Raw genomic sequence first — 19,006 nt, 5'->3', positions numbered from 1 at the left:
GAGGAGATGAAAATGCAAAGGAAGGTTGGGAAGGACCTTGTGTGCTGCCTTAGTGCATTGAGGCTGCTACAACAAAACACATACGCTCGCTGGCTTATAGAAAACAGAAGTTTATTTCTCAGGTTTGGAAGCTGGGAAGTCCAAGATCCAGGCCCATTTCCTGGTTCATAGATGGCGCTTTCTCACTTGTGTCCTCACCTGGGGCCAGGTAGCTCTTTTTGGTCTCTTTTGTGAGGGCACAAATACCATTCATAAGGGCTCCACCCTCATGACCTAATCACCTCCCAAAGGCCCCACCTGCTAACACCCTCCACAGCTGATTTCAACATCTGAATTGGGGGGGGCCGTAGTATGCCATAGATTAAATTTTAATCTACGCTACTCAGACATGAGGCTAACATTCCTTCAGAAGGCTAACCTCCAGGGCATGACAGATTCTTCCACGGGGCTCCCTGGGTCCTCTCACCCACTGGGGGCTCTTGGCATGTCCACTGTGAGGTGAGGGTTCTAGGAATTAGTTAAGAGCAGTTATTTGATGACAAGGTGAATGTACCATCACCCAAACCTGCACACATTCAGAGTGACAAGAGGTGCTTTTAATAAATCACTCCGGGACAACAGCCTGTTCTAAGGAAACCGGAATGTTTGGTCGCCCCTATTTTGTGAGCCCTTTTTATGTGCTGGGCACTCGGATAGGGGATTAACTCAGGTCATTTAGTTTCCACGGTAACTTCGGTAAGCAAGTATAATTACTTCCATGACACACGATGAGTCTCCGAAGCAGAGCTGGCATCCTGTTGCATTCCAACTCCAGAAGCTTCCACTTCCACCTTCAATGTTAAAGGCCCTGTGTCGACGCTCACGGCATCCGGCTACCCCACCGTGTACCCTTCCCAGTCGCTGATGTCCACCTGCTACTGCCTCCTGGCTTCTTCCCCAAATCAAGGGCTTTGGCACCTGCCTGTGACTCTCTCTCCACCCCAAGCCCCGCTGTCCCCTGGGTTAGCTCTGAGGTGTAACACATGCCCCATCCGATCTTGAGGACTCATCAGCCCCTAACAGGGGTGGGGAACATGCAGCCTCAAGGTCGCATGAGGCCCTCCCGATCCCCAAGTGCAGCCCCTAGACTGAATCCAAATATCCCTTTTCGGTCACCTGCAACCATGACTACACCCCGGACCTTCCCTCAGCCTCCTGTTCTCATTCCCTTATTTCTACTCTGCCTGTTCCTTGAGGTCGTCAAAATCACTAGTCCTTGAACGCCGTGATGTGCCAGGAAATGTTTTCACCACTTGCTCTGCGGGAAACAATGTAACAATGTATGTCTGCATATACATACATAAATTTATTAGGAAGTCGCTGATATGAGTAGCAAACGATTTACAAATAATAAAATATACAATACTCTTTATTGTACATTCTACTAGGTCAACTGATTCTCACGGAATGCTTTCATTGATTTTTGCTGAACTCTTCAGCCAACATACAGTGTAGCCAACATACGGTGGCATGTATCTGTAGTCAACATAGGGTGGCAATTTGACCAGGAGTTGACAAACGGACTTGCATCCCAATCTACTTTTTTCCCAATAGATTTCTCAATAAACTTAGATGATGTGATTTAATTGTTAAACTATTTCTCACCCTCATTCAAATTACAGTCGTGAAGCTGAAACTTTGCTCAGCGTCAGCACAGCAGTAGCACACTAGTGTCCCCACCATACTGACACAACCGCCGTAAGTAACCTCAGCAGCAGATGAGTGCAATGTAGTAACTAGAGAGTGATGATTTTGAGGATTTACTATCTTTGTTTTTATGTAACAGTTAAGTTTATCTAATTTAATAAATAACGGAGGTATTTAAAATCAGCTCACAGAACTCCTTTAACCATCCATTATTGCGAACTGGGTGACCAGCCTCAGTCTGTCCCTCTCTTCTCCTCCCTCCCTGTCTTCCAGATGAACGGGCAAGAAAGGGCACATGGAGGTGGAGTCCTAGAGTCTACTCTGTAGACTGAGTGAGGTCAAGCTCGAGTAAGCTAACATGTCTATTTCCTTAGTACAGGTCCATGGTAGGGAACTTCTTGGGAAACAAATATCTCAACCAGTTTGCACTGGGCGAGTCCTCTTTTAAGCAGCTGCCTCATCTAAGGTCATCGACTTGGACGGTAATTTTAGTAACGTTACAATCCAGGTAATGTTTGCAGTAACTCCGGTAACTACAAGAACCCAGCATGCTGCCTATGCTGCCATCTGCAATGTTTAAATTTGGTAGAAATTCTATAAAAAGCGCTTGTCTGGGGGTTGGAGCTCACAGAATCGTACAGAATGATTAAGAAGCCATCACAAAGTCACCCTCTTTCTGAAGGATGTGAATCTCTATTTTCCGCCAATGGCTGCCAAGCAAACAAGACTTTCACTGTGGGGAGATGTCAACCTGATAAAGGTACTAATGGCAAGAACTTCCTTCAGCCTTGGAGTTTATGGGAAACACTGGGGATGAGGTGGGGTGGGAAGTGTCCCACCCCCCAGTGAAGCTAAGAAAACTTGGCTTCAGTCTTTTTCCCCCTCTAGCTTCCTGTAACGGGTGGATGTCTTCTCAGCATAGAGCTTCCCCTGTAACAGCCGTATTTCCAAACCTAGACACGCGCACAAAAACCCTCCTCTCCCAGTTGACTTCAAAAACTAAATCTCTTAACTTCTAAATGCCCAAAAACACCGTGTAGCTTCTTCCAAGGCCTACGGCTCCACTTCCTGTCTGGGTTCCTGATGTATCATCCACCCACGACCTCCCAGGACCACCTGCTTGTCTCCCTCCTGCATCCCAGCACACAGATACCTCCCTTCCCTTGTCATCAGAAATTTCATTTTTTTTCCAGTTACTTAAACTCAGAAACGTCCCATAGTCCGTGTATATAAGTTATCAATAGAGCACTTTTTACACCCAAATAATAAATTACAATAAAGAAACCTACCCTGAATATACCTTCATTTCAGAGGCCACAGCCCAGCTGCAGCTCAGTGAACACTATCAAATGGTACCAGGTGCAATGTGTTCTGTGACGGTGTCTACTTCAGAGACTGCCACTTAGCACGACACATCTCTTGCAACAGCACTCCACCTTCCTAACCAACCACACCAACAGTGTAAGTTTAACTAGTACCATCTTTGTTACAGGCCGCCTCAAACACGGAGAAACAATAGCCAAGGCAAAGTCCTCTGGTGTGGCTGGTTCACAGGTCGAGAAACAATCCTAGGTACACATCCGGATTCTACTGTCATCTCTGGTCACAGCAGGGGCCTAGATACTGTCCTAGGAAGTTAAGTCTCTCCCGGCTTAATGAGTGAAGCACTGAGAGCTCTTCCCAGGGAAACCTTCCTGCTGTGTTGCTCCCTCTTACAAATTAAAACTTGGGCAATGGTCTCAAGTAACGACACTAGATGCGTGGTTTTGTGTACATGCAAAGATGGTTATGGAAGGCCAGCCGATGTGTGTGCCAGCAGTATGATCAAGGCAGTTTTCTGCATTTGGACTAGATCAGCAGTTTTCAAACCGATCTGTGCATGAGCCCCAGGATCTGGGAGTAGATGCTTGTATCTGTTCTACACACTGGTCTTCCGACTACTGTGTATTTTAAATGAAGGGTTCCACTGCTGGAAGGGGGTTAAAAAAATAAACAAACCCAAAATAACGTTAACAACTGTGAAAGCTGAAGTGATCTTCTGGTGTCTGAACCATAAACATTAGAATAACCTACTTCCTTGCTACTTCAATTCATTCATTCACTTGCCTGGTCAGAAGTAAGAAGAGACTGGACTTCATACTGATTTATTAGTAAAAATACATTTTAACCACGTTCATCTAATCCCAGCTCATTCCTCAGGCGTTTTTAAATGGAAACATAAAAATTTCTGATCTGCAGCCACTTAAAGGAGGGCTGGTCCTCCTCCTTAAGCAAACGGGCAGTAGTAGGGGGAGCACATACACTCCTGGAAAGCCACACCATGCAGTGTCTGCTCTGTGACCTCCTAGTCAGACCCTAACTTGCCCTCAGGTGTTTTTACCTTTAGCGCGGTCTGTTCTGACATGTAATTTCGCATGCCTAGTAATTACCTGCCCAGATGTAGTTTCACACATTCCAAAGATAAAGTACTCCAGGGTTGTTTGTTACCAGGGATTGTGCTTGTTCTTTATCTCGGGGGACTACGGATTGGTCCCAGAGGGACTGTTCCCCCTTCCTCCAAAGGAAATACCAGCTTTGAATAAACCTCAATACTGTGGCTGACAAGATTTCAGTCAAGTACTTGATAGCTACACACAAAAAAATTCCTAATAAAGAGCTTATTCTACACAATTAGAAAAGAAAGACACCAAACCATTTAAACATAATTTATGTACATTTATGGCTTTATACAATTATAGCAAAGATTGTTCTTGTGTCTGTAAGTACATCAGCATCATCAGGCACTTCTCAGAGAGTATCGGGACAGGAACATGGAATCTGCGCTGTTACTGAGCTCGGGTAGTGAAATGTGGGAGGGTGCGACTCCGTCCTGACAGAACTTATGTGGTCGTCCCTGGCCACACTGCCAGCTGTGCCCTACACCTCAAGGAGGGGCCAAGGACAATGCCAGGCTGTTTTGCTTGTACAAACCACATCGCATTTTTTACTGAATGATTACTCCCAAACTAAAAAAAACTTCTCATTTAAAATCACCTATAAATTAAAAACTCTTAGGAGCTGGATGTAAGAATATTAAGGTGGAGGGGGGGGGATTATTGGCAGTATATATCCAGTGGTTGAACAAGTCCAAATTGTGTATCTTTGGAGAACTGTTTCCATTCTAAGTGTCCTTATCCTCTTCTTGGGATGTTTCACTGATTTACTGCTCACTGGGATACAACATCTGTTCATTAATTTAGACTTTCTCAGTTTGTCAAAGCAGAACTTTCCAAGTAATGCATCTATTACCTAAATATATTCCATACATCTATATTACGGAAACAATACATCTTTATATTTAAAATATCTGAATAGCTCTATAATACAATATGCTTTTAATAACAGTACAAACCAGAAGGAATAAATCAAACAAGGCTGCATAGGTGATATCATTTGCACATTTCACGAAGCAATCACGTACAATAACTGATATACTCATTACTCCAGAAAGTCAGTATTCTTACAGAAAAAGAACTACCAGAGGCCAAATAATGTTTGCTTTCCACACAGACAAGATGTTTTTCTCTGGACTTCAGTGTACCAGGAGAGCTACCTAAGATTCCTGTTAAGATTTCAAAACAAAGAAAAAATGGGGGTGGGGGTGGGGACATTCACACAGGCTCAGGAGGAATAAACGTCTTTCTAAACATCACTCTATGAAGTGGTAAGATTTTAACAGTGACTTTAGCTGTCTCTTTAATGAATGAATGGGGGAGTGGCTCTGAGGCTCCTGTGTAACAGGTGCAGTAACCTTATGGGAGGAAAGTGAGTCCACAGTAACAGAAGTGAGAACACAGTACTTTGGCACCCAAAAGTTCAATTACGTACACAGGAGACGCTGCTTAGAGGGGCTGAGGTTTCTAAACCCAGCCATATCTTGGAGTGCCCAACAATGAAGATGGTTGGAATGGCAGCTGCACAATGAATTTTCAAAAAAATGAAAGTCACACTGGGAAGTTTACAATAGTGTGGCCTCCTGTAGGAAATCTATCAGGAACACTTGTGTTCTTGTTGAACATGTTTTTCATTGGCTTTTCCAAACTAAGCCAATGGAGATGCAATTAACACACAAGACAAAGCAAGTGCGATTTGGGCTATGTACACAGAAATCAGAGCCTTCTCAAGAAGGCATGAAGAACATTGTTGTGCACCTGTTCCCTTTATTGTGATGACTTTGGGCTTCCACATGACTTGAAAATACTGATGGACTGAATGGGACACAAAGCCAATTAACTTGGTCTCTCAGTTGCAGGTAATTGGAAAGTATTAAAACATAAATGATTGGAATTATATTCTAGGTTGCTAAAGGCTGAAGTAATTTTCAAATTCTTAACTTAAGCCAAGGCTTTTAAAATAAATTCAAATGCACAACTTACAGCTGGTTTGCTGGTTTTCAAATTAATTGCCCCAATTTTTAAACAAGCTTTATTCCATTTGGTAGCCATCTGTACTTATGAACACAAAGCATTCTTCTACAAATCACTCAAGTCCCATGTGCAAATTCCCTCCTTCAACTCAAACTTCCACAGTGTGCTGAGTAACCCACAGGGCAGAAGGGAGACGGGGATGGAAGAGAGCGCTGACATCGTTTCTCAGGGCACAGCTACAAAACCAATCTCCCCCTGGACCGAAACAAGAGCACGTGATTGGGAGGGGAAACTTGTGCTGAAGCTAAACTCAAACAGGCGAGGCTGATCAGAACCCACAGTCTGACAAAGCAGCATCGTTTTAGCTGTAGCTCTCCCTTTCTGACCTACAAACATGATGAGGCCTCCCAGGAATCACTGTAACAATGCAACGCACAGGCGCCGATCAGAACACCTGACGCTGTGTGGTGCACATAGCTCAATAGAAGCAGATGAAATTTGTTTAAAATACACACATAAAAACATATTAAGTTGTCCTAAATATGAAACGCAAAGTGTCCATAACTGTACATCACTTTTCTGCCCGAATAGGGCCCGAAACGTTGAATATGCAAGTACTAATCACAATGATTTAAGATTAGTCAGAAACATCACCAATTAGCATCCCAAAGTGTACAAACCAGTTAAGCACGTATAAAATTAGTACTAATCCAGTTAGAAATACAAAATGAAAATTATGAATGCTGTCCCAAATACCTGTGATTCCACGAATTTACAAGCGGACTATATAACAAAGTAGACTCTAGTTTTAAGAAAAAACATTACAGTTCAATATCTATTCCAAAAGTGATCTCAAGTCCCAACAATAACATCAAAAATCATTTATCTGGAAATTAGAACCATTTAAATGTTTGTACAAATTTGCAAATAACAAAATAAACAAACAAAAAAAATAGAAAAGACCTGTACAAGGCTGGCATTTAATCTCTTTTTTGTTTTTCAAAAGTTTGACAAGTCCATTAATTCAGCAGATTGGTAACAGGCTACTTGGTTCTCATGTGAATTCTGTGGCAACACGAACAGGTCAAAGCTGCTCGGTGGAGGTGCAGAACGGAGACCTCGGTTCTTTGTGATCTGTCAGTTCAGCAGAACACAGGTAGTACAAACAGAAGTTTAACTTATCAAGACATGAGACCATCACAGTATTACAAAAGGAGTATAAACTTTCCTTGGACCAAATGGATATTAAAAAAAAAAAAACAAAAAACACACACACAAATACAATTCTGTATCTACTGCTTATATATACAAAACTTGAAAGCACACCAGGATCCAAAAGTCTTTTCTGCAATTATATGGTGTAGTGAGTTTGGCACTTCATTGTAATGAAATTTCCAATAGCACAGTCCTTATCTACAGCAGCACATAACCTGCAAACATCGGGCAAACATCCTGTACAGGAAAAATGTCTTCGCTGCCAAGTCTGACGAAAGGAAAAAAAGGAAGGGTTTTTCTTGCTTTTTTTTTCTTTAAATGAAGAAAACTAAAAGGGGGAGGTGAAGGACATCTTTGGACTGCTTCTCTCAGTTCCTGCTGTCAGACAATCTGAAGTACTTTTAAGTGTAGCCTAGGGAAAAAAAACACACACACACAACACACATACACAATGAAAATATAGCCAAATTAAAATCAATTCAACTTAACATACTAGAGTGACAGACATACTTAGGGGCAAAAAGCTAGAGCTTTCTCAAAACAGCTCTAAAATCATTCAACGGGGAAAAGTTCCACTTTATAAAAAACTCTTTGGCATTTGATTTGTATCAAATATATTCATTTATTAAAAAGCTACTAAAAAGATGCAGCCATCTAACTGTCAAAAGAAAAGTCTTTAAACCAGTTAAAGGAAGCTTCCTTATGTTTAAGCTCAAAAGGAAAATTGATAAGCTGCAAAAAGGATGGAGGATGAATGATAAAAGATGCCTCTCTGCAAGGGGCAGTTAGCTGATACCAAAGAAGTCCTAACCATGCAAGATACATGGCAAGTTACTGAGTTCCTCTTTTAAGCTCGGTTTTTCCAAAGGTCTTTTGATATTGGGGTGAACTTACCTGCTCACTAACTCTTAGCCTGACACCCAGCTATGTGTCGTCGTCTTGACGCTGTGTGGGAAGCTTTGGTTGGGCAACACATTGTCAAAGTTAAAATCCAATGTATCTCCATCCATGAGGTCATTCCGAATGATGGACTCCATGTCACAGTCCAAGCGCTCAATGAACATGCCGTCCAAGTCACTCGGGAGCTTCTCCTGGTGGAGAAGGCCCATCCTGCCATAGCCATTGCAGCTGCTCACTGAAGAGTAGCCCCCCAGGGCATTCATCTGCATGGGATGGGGCAGAGGCACTTGTAAAGATGTCTTCACTGGGGTCAGGCGGTTCATACCCGAGGTGTGAGGCATTGTGTTCACCGCGTGGGGCAGGGCGCGCCCGTTAACTGCAGACGATTGCTGAGCGTGTCCGGGGTGGGTATGCGAGCTGGGAGTCATCATTTTGTTATGAGATGCCTGGCTGCCGTAGGTTGACATGACAGAATTAGCGCCCATCATCACATTCTGGCCCAGAACCCGGCTGCTGGGTTGGGCCACCCCAGCATCAACTGAAGTCATAATGTCATTATGGGGAGGAGAATCAGAAGTAAGCAACTCCTTCAAGAGCCCTGGTGCACAGTTATACTGATTCATACCTCCATAACTTGATTTGTTGTCCTGAAGTGTTTGCATAGGCATCTGGGGCATAGGGCTCATGCTGGACTGGCCGTATGTGTATTTTTGGTAGTTTGGGCTGGGCGAATTCAGACTGGTGTTTGGCGGCGCAAACGAGTAGCATGGAGTCTGCTGCATCATGGTGCCAGGTGAAGACTGGGTCGAAACAGTTAATGATGTTGGTGATGAGAGAAGGTTGAGATTATCCAAAAGGTTCTCCATGTTTTCAGGGTTGCTTATCTCAGACAGACTGGGTAGAGTAGAGGCCATCTTTGAGGCAGAAGGTGGGTACACCATAGAATGCACATCCCCATCTCCAAGATCATCCTGTTCTGTCATGATGGGTGAAAGTCTCCCGCTAATAGTACTAGCATTTGAGCTAGTTCGAGGGCGAAATGTACTCCAGTTATCAAAGTCGTCATTGCTGTGAGAGCCAGGGCTCGCAGGCCACTTGGAAAACTGAGATCCAGGGCTGTCCCCAGCACCCTCTTGGCCAGACTGGAGGGATGCTTTTTTCTTGGCAGCCCGGCTTCGGCTCTTGGCAAATTTGCTGTTGTTGTCCATAGACGCAGCTCTTCTCCTGGGGGACTTCCCACTCTTGCCACCCTCTGGATTGAGCATCCACCAAGAACTTTTTCCAGTTCCTTCATTCTGCACGCGAATGAACTTGCTGTGCAGGGACAGATTATGACGAATTGAATTCTGCAAAGCAAAACATTGTGTTAGAAGTATGATACTTCTCCGCTTGGAAAACTTACTAGTCAACATGTATTACATGAAAGACACATAAAATTTTAAGAGTTTACAGTACAGATTTCAATCTGAACAGTCTTAATGGCTCTGAATCCATTAAAAAAGACCTCAAATGGCACAGAAAAAAAAATAGTACCTTATCTTAAAGAGTATCTGTATCTTAATTTAATGAGGGGACAAAATTAAATAAGCATTACTATAAACACTTTTTTTTTTTACACAGCTGTAGTATTTTAGAGGGGAAACTGCAGGAACCGGTCTTAAAACCACTTAGATTTCGCTTAGCTACAATGCTATGCAGATAGTATTCTGTATCAAAGTGCTATCAAAAACTCTTTCCATTCTCCTGCCCCTAAAACTACTGCCCATTCTCTTCAGACTGAAAGTGCTGTTTATATAAAGTGAGAAGTTTTATATTACTGGGCCCACATGATTATAGAAAAGAAAAAGATGAAGCAGGATATATTCCCAGTCAAGAATTAAAAGCTCCAAAACGAGTAAGACCTAGACTCATTTACACCTTTAAAGCTCATTAAGCAAACATAAATGAATATAAGAAAAACAGAATGACTGGTTTTTTTATTTGAGAAAGCTGACCTCCCCGCCTCAAAACTTAAATTCAAGTAGTGTCCCCCTCCACCCTACCCCGATGGCCAGCTCCATGGTGTCGCATCAGGGGCACACTCTGTCCAAGACGACAGCTTGGGAGGGGAGGAAACGGTAGAGAATGCAAAGAGCTCCAGAATTCAAATAAGTACAGCTTCATGACTCGTTGTGCCACGTATATCCCCACGCCAATTAGTAAAGAAAACCAACCCCTGGCCTTTTTTTTTCTAGAGCACTTTAAGTGGCTCTGCTCCTTACTACCTACATGGCCTTGGGGAGCTGCTTAGCCTCATGTGCCCCTATATCCCTCATCTATAAAACAGGGATAAATAATAGCACCTTCCAGCGTCGTTACATGGATTAAATGAGATACACAAACATGCTCGGCAGTGCCTGGCATATCATAAGCAGTCACCAGGAAGAAGTTACTAGACCCCAACTTTGGAGACACAGGATACCACCATTCTAAGTCCCGTGTCCCTATTCAGTGTGGTGTGGGTAGGCACTCAGGCATTCACACACAAACCCACAACGGCAAATGTAAGGCAAGGGGCCAGAGACGGTTGTAGTAGCTTCGGCACAAACACCAGAGCCAGGATGCAGATGAAACAGCCCCAGTTTGATTCACCTACTCAACCCAGGGTGAGGGGGGCACTCAGGAGAGCCTGCGGGACGCATGCGGGAAAGGAAACGGGGGGAGCACTGTGAGCTCCGCAGAAGGAGGGGCGTCGCTGGAGAGCTTTGCGCCCCAGCACGGTACAGGGCACGCAGTCGCTGCACTTTGCTCATTTAGCGGCCTGTCCTCAGAGGCCTGGTCCCAGGAGTGGGCTTCTGGGTGCCCTAGACCCCTGGGAGCAGGGCTGGTGCACAGCCCGGCCCCCGCCCCACTTCCTTGGCCTCCTCTGCTAACTGGGTGCCAGGCTCGGCTGACCGAGCACGCTGCATCCCTGCGGCCCCTCTCCTCAACCACAAAAAGGCTCTGGCTGCATTTGTGGTCACCCAGAGATGCAGCCACAGTGCCCACATCCTCATGCCATCGACATGGGACGCATAGGCCCGAGTGCCAGTCCCTGCGCCAGAGCAGAGCCTCTGCACGGCAGGACGAGGCCTGGCTCTGACACAAACCAGAGCTCAAGTCCCTTCTCACTAAAAGGAGGGAGAAAACACAACGGGGGGTGAGAGGGGAATCCCACTTTCTCAAAGACAAAAAAGTCAGAGGGAGGCCCGATAGTCAGAGACTAAGAAATCCACATTTCGAGTGGCCCTCTGACCCTCTGTACTACATTCCGCCCAAGGATTGCAACACAGCAGCTGTGGGACAGGCCCTGCTTCCAGGGCACACAGTGAATGTGGGTCAGACATGGCGAACCCCAGCTTCCCAGCTGGACGCTGGGCAGGTGTGTGAGCTTGTGGCAGTGACCGTCTCCTGGTCCCCAGACCTCCCTCTCCTCCTCTCCATCTATGATCGATCCCCAACTCAAGATGTGCTGTGAGGAAGACTCAGGGGGCTTGGACTCCATGCAAGAATCCCAAGAAGAGCCTGAGGACCACATTTCCCTCCTGCATTTTGATTCCTTATGATTCCCAAAATCCTATAGGAAGGTCCCAAACACACACGCATGGACCCACAGCCTCGTCCCCTGTGCCCACAAACGCCAGCACACCGAGCTCTGCATTCCTCCCTCAAAGGAGCAGGCCTGCCCGTGGGGTAGGGCTGGAATGCAGCCCAGCACTCTGACCTGCAACGCTGTCTACATGCTGGAAGTCTGGGCATTTGCACAATACTCCATCATGACAGTTTTGTTCCTTGAACACAACAGACACACAGATAAGCGCTGACGAAATCTCTGGAGGAGAGGAAGCTTAACTCCTGTCCCCGTCACATTTAGTTAACGATAAAGGGGGAAGAAAGATCTTCCCAGATAGTAGCTTCCAGGCTGTCTGTATTGACTTGGGGAGAGAGGCGTGCAGCTCTACAACATCCGTGACGACTCTGTTGGATCCCTGGCAAGTACAGTTGGGGGACATTCTTAACAAGACTGCGGAAGACACAATAATCAAATCTTTAAAAAGCTAAAGAAGCAAGCGTTTACGAAGTCGGGTGGGACATACGCTCATTCACTACTTACACTTGAAAAAAAAAGCCACAGCAATCCCTTACTTATCAAAACATCATATCGCATATTTTTCTAAGAGGACATTTCAGGTCGCTCTTTGAGTAACAGAGCTGTCTCCTAACTTTGCCAACAATTAAAAAAATTTTTTCCGAACAGGAAAAGGTTTGCTGTGCAGGGCTTGTTACATAAATTCCTGTTTTTCACACAGCCAGCAGGACATTAAAGCAGCTATGACCTCTAAGGGGCAGGATTTGAAGAGGTACGTCTTGCAGAGGTTTGTGCTGCTGTCAATGATGCGGTGTCTGCACTCCTCCGGGGGACGCCTCTGAGGCTGGGCGGACAAGCAGCTCACCCGTGCGACTCCTCAGCAGAGCCGCACACCACTGGCGGGGCTCTCAGATACGACCTTCTTGAACTCTCAGGGTGTGAGGACAGAGGCTCAGGCATTATCACTTGCCCAAATCCTGCGTTTCTGCATGACGCCGTTAGAGAAAAAGACAAGTCAGCCGATCTGGAGCCAATCTCTCCACTAGCTGCATTTTTCTGCAGCCCAGGCTTCCTGCTGCCGTGGAGCTTCTCTGCAGGCCCACTCAAAAGCCTCTGCACACACCCCCTCTGCCATCTGCACGCCTGGCCACCCCGAACGGTGCAGCTCGTTCTTCTTGGGGAGCCCGCCCCAGTGAGCTCAGACTCGGAGGGGAGGCAGCTCAACATGGTGTGCCTGCTCTGCGGGCTGTTCTTAGGCCTTCTGTGTGCTCTATGGACCAGATTATGAGCTCCTTAAAGGGCAAGGGAGCCACGCTTGTTTGTAATTTCTAATCTCACAGCCACTAAGGGATGCTCTGCACACACCACATATTCAACAAACGTTTGTTGACTGACATCCAAAAACGTTACAGGGAAAATGTGAGGCCTTACACACTACACACCTTTTATCCATCCATTCATGTACCAATTCATGGCAACTAACATTTATTGGAGCCTATTTTGTGCAAAGGACGCGAGAAGGAATGAGAAACAAAGCCTACCCTCTGGAAGTTTGTGATCTTCCTAGGGAAAGAACAGGTCCACATAAAGAGCCACTGTAGAGGACAGAAAACGACCCACGCAGAACCATCCAGGAGCATGGACCTTTTCTATCCAAAGGTCACCACCCTCCCCCACAGCCTCTGTCCTCAGCACAACTGTCTACTCCTGAAGCATTTCCTGATACTCCCATCCCATCCTGCAGCTCTAATATGGGCTGTTTTTACTCACTATAGTTTATGATTCTGTTGTGGCTGGTCCCTGGGGGTGTGCCGGGGTCCCGACTACATGGCAAGCTGCTCATGTGAGCGCAGGGACCTTGTCTGTCTTCTTGTACCTTTTCCTCACAGCACCAACACCAGGAGGACGCAAGTATCTGCTGAATGGATTAACACTTCCTACACTTGCGGGGCCGCTGTGCAGATTAAATGAGATAATACGTGTAAAATGCTCACCTCAATTATTATTATTAGTTGATGTACCTGCTGTCACTACCGGGCTAACACCATCTATAACACAGCCTGTCTGTGTTTTACAGACTTCTCTATATCATAAACATTAATGTCATTTCTTTACAATCATATCTTGTGCTGTTCCCACTAACCTGAAGCTTTACATGTTAGTTACTGGGAAAACTGACTGGTTTAGGGGAGAGAGTTACGGCATTTTCTCTACGCACTCAGAACTGGACTCGAATACCAAGGCCAGTCTGTCAGTGCACTTGCCAGTCAGCGTCACTAGAATTCTTAAGTCTTTCCAAGGCACTGCCGCTGAGCTGCGTGTGGGCATCACACACGTGCTGTGAGGGGTGAGGGGTCTCAGGGCTCTGGGCACGGATGGCGTACAGAAACAGTGGCGCTTGCTTCCACTATATAGGTGTTTGGGGAAAGAAAAAAAAAAAAGCAGTGGCAGGGTCAGAGCAGGGCTACTTCAATGGGCCATGGTCTGGAGTCTCCGTGGCAATCGAGCGCCCCTGTTCTGCCACCTTCCCTGTTCCACTCCGTGGCTGGAAGAAGTCAGGCGTTGTGGCTGGAAGAAGTCAGGCGTTAAGGCTGGCCCTGAGAGACACCCTTTAAGGCAAAGGGACGGGGTCATTTGATACATCCTCTCCCTCGGATGCACCTAGTCCCACTGTCTAAAGCAATCGTCAGCCACTGAAGTGCAGGAGGAAATCTTTACAACTTTCATTTAAATTTTTTATCTCATTCTTTGAAAATTCATATTTGTGAATGTGTACATAATAAATTTGAATTGTATAAATGAATACATGCTGTATCGAAAAGGGTATGTGATTAAAAAAAATACCCATTTAGAGACCACTAGTCTATTGCAGTAGACTTCCAAGAGCCTCAAGGCCCCAATAAAGACGACTGAGGGCACAGAAACTAGCCCTGAGTTAAGTCTAGAAAACTCTTTGTGCCTGGTCCTGGCCTCTGCCTGCAGCTCCCTGCCTCCTGAAAGCCAAACCTCACCTTGTTCCTGACCACTTCTCTTCACCCTGGGCTGGGCTTCCCTGAACACTCACCCCTGAATCCTGCCTCCTGACGTGGGCTGCCGGTTCAGACGCATCCAGCCCTCAGCCTGCGTGGAGACCACCACCTGTCAGCAGGTCGTCCCATCACTGTTGCATTCCAATTTCCTTCTGCTTGCCGCTCCTAAGATTACCCAGATCTTTGGGTTTAACCAGCAACTTAAGTGGAATACATGCTGCTCACGAAACCATGGCCTTGGTACATTTTACGTGTGTTTTGTTTTATAGTTTACTGCTGTCAATACATTCATTCCATCCTATAAAATAAATAGTACTGGCATCATTTTAGAAATGGGGAAACTGAGACTCGGAAGATGATGTGTCCAGTTAGAGCTCAAAGCAAGGCTTTGTGACTCTAGCTGCAACACTACTGGCTGGCTGAGAAACCACCTCTGTGGCTTGTCCACTGTTGAGAAGTATCAGAGGAAGACACTGAAGACTGAGGTCACATATGTACACCTTGAAGGAGCAGACACAATTGTTTACTAGTTTACAAGACTCCTTTTCTGCCTTAACAGGTGATAAATTCACACACTATGATTTTCTTTTTTTCCAGCGGGTTCCTCTTTGTGGCAGGAAACCCTAGCAGCTGAGGTGCAAATTTCGGATGTGAGCATCGTCTGGGGAAAGCCTGTGGAAGAGGCCGTGGGGACTCACAGGGAAAACGGAAAGGTCCCCAGAGACCCCCAACCCCCAGCTGCCTAGAACGGTCCACCGCCCTGTGTGCGGGTGTGAGCAAAAGCCACCAAATCCAACAAAAAGAGCTTCACACTAAGAAACTGGAACACATGATAAAATGAACTCGTTGTTCCAGAAATTCTAGAAATTCTTTCAAAATGCTAGACAAACTCGATTTTTTCAAAGCACCGTATCTAACTTCTGTGAACTTTCTCAAGGCGTGCAACAGTTGCACAGACTCCCAGTGTGGCCTTTGTTCCCTCCTCCTCCTCCCTCCCTTTCACACCATCTCCTCCTGCACGTCCACAAGTGAAAACAAACTCAACAGAAAATAGGAAAATCTCTATTCAACAGAGTTCCCAGTAGAGCTACTAATAAAACAACAACTTTTAAAAATAATCCATTTTGCAGGCAAACACAAGGAAAACACGTGACCTTTTTGCCAGTCGTTCTTTTCACAAGAGATGTCAATAGACGCACGTTATCAAGAGACAGCACGTAAGTCAACTTGAAAAGGTGCTGTAACACAAGGTCTGCTAAGAATAGCTCCTCTATGTACCTAAGGCCCTTCCATGAGGCTGATTTCACTTCCCAGAACTGGCAGGACTGTTTCCTTCTTGCCTGAACATCCCGAAGAACATTTCACGCACCCCCGCCCCTGCCCTCAGGGTACATTGACGTCTCACCACTTCTCCACGACCCCAGGGCTGTGGACAGAGACTTGAAGCCTCCCAAAACTGGAAAGTACTGCAAGGGTCATCTGGCCTAAAACCCCTGCCTTATGTGAGGGAAGACGGTTCAGAGAGATTAAAATGCAGATGTAAAGCTCATGGGTGTTCACTGACGGAAAGAAGCAGCGCGGGGGGCTTTAGTCCTAGAAGAAACGTAAAACAAGTGCCAACAACATGCAGTGTTCTCCCCTCTCCCCACCCCCCTGGCCGATCCTTCGCTATAGAGTCTCAAACCAGTACATACACATTTAGCTCTACACGACTTTATCTCTGAGGCAAACCATTCCAAAGCTGGGAAAATATGACTACATTAAAGCAGCCTCCACTGAGAAAAGAACATGGGAGATGATGCTCTCATGCAAAACTGTACCCAAAGACAAATGTAAGAACTCGAAGGTGTCCTGAGACGCTCCATGGATTGGGGGTTGTGTAGTGAGGCAGAGTTAGTGCTGGGCCAGTCTTAGCACGTCCCTCTCACGAAGCCTCAGCTGTTTCTTCTGCAAACCAGGCGTGAGCATCACAGAGGACCGTGGAGACTGGATGGCATAAGCTGCGGGAAAGGTGCTTAGCGCATCCCCCGACACAAAGTTAAAGCAATGAACGCTGGCCATTTTGTTACAGGAAGTAAAAGAAAATATAAACAGGAATGTTGAAGCCACCATGAATGGTTACAGCTTGGTCTTTCATCACAACCTCCTGTTTAACAGGCAGCCGGCCTTCCTCAGGCTCGTCTCCCTGTCCTCACCACTGAGCTGCAATCCTCCATTTGCAGAAAAACTGCATTTTATACCCCTTAAGAAGATTTTTTAAATTAAAAAATTTGAGCTTTTAACTGTTGTGTCCCGCTGGCTTTTTTGGTGGCCTGTGTCAGAGCATGTGTGGGTCCCCAAGGTTGCTGAAGCTGGCTGGACGCAGCAGTGACTGAGGGCAGATTATATCCAGGATGTCGATTATGAGAATGATGCTCTCTCCCCTCTTCTCAAACACCAGGCACCTACAAGCACTGACTTTATGGAGAGCAAACGGTGGGAGAGCCCCCAGGAGGTGAGGAGTTCAAGAACACACTGCAGACCCATGTCAGTGAAGAGGGGAGGTGCAGGTGAGTGGGGCCCTGGTCCTGAGCAACGAAGAAGGCAGGCAGAGGCACCGAGAGCCCACAAGACCAGGAGCAGGAAGCTCTGCGACACAGAAACGGAGGACGCCGTAGTTTGCCTGCTCTTTATGAGCCAAAAGCCTAAATATCTGCGAGTAACATTTCAGCCAATAACTTCGTAATGTGAGGATTTAAGAAAAAAATCTTCAGGGATAGAAGAGAAAATGTACTTAAAGTATACCAAGCCTCTGCTTCTCAGAAGGTTGTAATTAAAAAGAAGCACAGCGCTTCCCCACTTTACCATAAGATTTAACTGTGTCCCGCCAGAAAACCCTGTTTCAAAGGAAGCTACAGTTTTGTGAAAGGAAGGGCAAAGCCCTTAATTTTCAGAAAACGAAAATGGAAGTCTCCTATACCACTCACTGCCGTGTGTTCCATGCACTATCAGAAACGAAGTATCCCGATAGACAAACCAATAAACAATGAAGGTGAGGCTGAAACAAGCCGTCCCCTTAGATGCAAGCATCTTCCCTTCTGTTCCATATGGTGAGGCATGTACCTTAATTACTTTCCTTCTGTCCGTGTAAGGTGCTAATGTAGACCCATTTAAGCAAAGCCTGGAAAACAGAAACTACCTCCCCCTGCCATACACTTGGGCCCAACACTGCCACCCAAGCAACAGGCCAACTCTCAAATGAGTGTCATCAACCCTAGCTAATAAGGTCCCCGTGGTAGATATTCAGAGACTAAATTTCATTTAGCTAAGATTCTTTTAAATGCCTTTTTTAAAGGGATCTGTGGGCTACCAAGTATTTCAAAGTGGAGCTTGCTTCCCCTGGGATTAATTATTTTCAGTGCAGCATGCAGGCATCCCCGGTGACCCTTTAACCCACTCACCACCTCCTCCCCAGTGAGGCACAGAGACCAGGCACTGCCAAGTCCACAAGGGACATGTCGCCACAGCTCCTCTACCCTGCCCGCTCATGACCTAAAGGAACCTTTCCGAAACTTCAATTTAATTAACTTCCCAGAATACGAACTCTTTTTGCTGTTCTTGCCTGATGACTGCCTCAGACACACAGGGCCCCACCACGGGAGAATATTAAGAGGAAACTCATTTGTTGCTAAAGTGATTCTGTTTCCTAATGAAAATCCGGGTCTATTTTATAGGCCATACAATTTTTCTAACCTGCAACGGTTCTATAAACACACAGCATTACAATGCAATTAACTTACCTTATCTATTCAGCTACCAGAAGAATTAGGCAAAACAAAATAAAAACCAAAAACAAGGAACATATTAGGATCTATTCTCCTTTGATGAAGAAATTAAATTAGGCACAAAATGAAGCATAACCATATCAATACTTGGATCAATTTTAAAGTTTTCTAAAATGTTAAAGGACTGAAGTGAATTTTAAAGTATTCTGTCAGTTACAGTGATGATCCCATTAATCCTATCCGTGTTAGGTAAAACGTATATGCAAGGTGTATGCCCAAATTGTTTACAAAAGCCAATGAAAAACTTTATGAATACAAATTCAGGGGCACAAATGCTGAAACTCTGACAGATTAAAATCTCTAGAACAATATTCTACTCACCGGATGTACTATCTAGAA

General features: G+C 45.5%; 1 protein-coding gene across 1 annotated transcript in view; it reads right to left on the bottom strand.

Moving 5' to 3' along the window:
• Positions 1–4,377: 4,377 nt before the first annotated feature.
• Positions 4,378–19,006, bottom strand: part of FOXO1 (forkhead box O1) — a 96,874-nt gene continuing 82,245 nt past the window's right edge. Inside the window, exons 2-3 of the mRNA XM_012643839.1 lie at positions 8,202–9,553; positions 4,378–7,719 (exon numbers count right to left, since the gene is read on the bottom strand). Coding sequence (XP_012499293.1) covers positions 8,216–9,553 — 1,338 coding nt within the window. The 3' untranslated portion in view covers positions 4,378–7,719; positions 8,202–8,215. The remainder of the gene's footprint in view (positions 7,720–8,201; positions 9,554–19,006) is intronic.

This window comes from Propithecus coquereli, unplaced genomic scaffold (genome assembly GCF_000956105.1).
Source record: "Propithecus coquereli isolate 6110/MARCELLA unplaced genomic scaffold, Pcoq_1.0 Scaffold201, whole genome shotgun sequence".
Lineage (NCBI taxonomy): Eukaryota > Metazoa > Chordata > Mammalia > Primates > Indriidae > Propithecus > Propithecus coquereli.
Note: the sequence above shows the minus strand (reverse complement) of the source record. Positions and strands in the feature narration are given on the sequence as shown.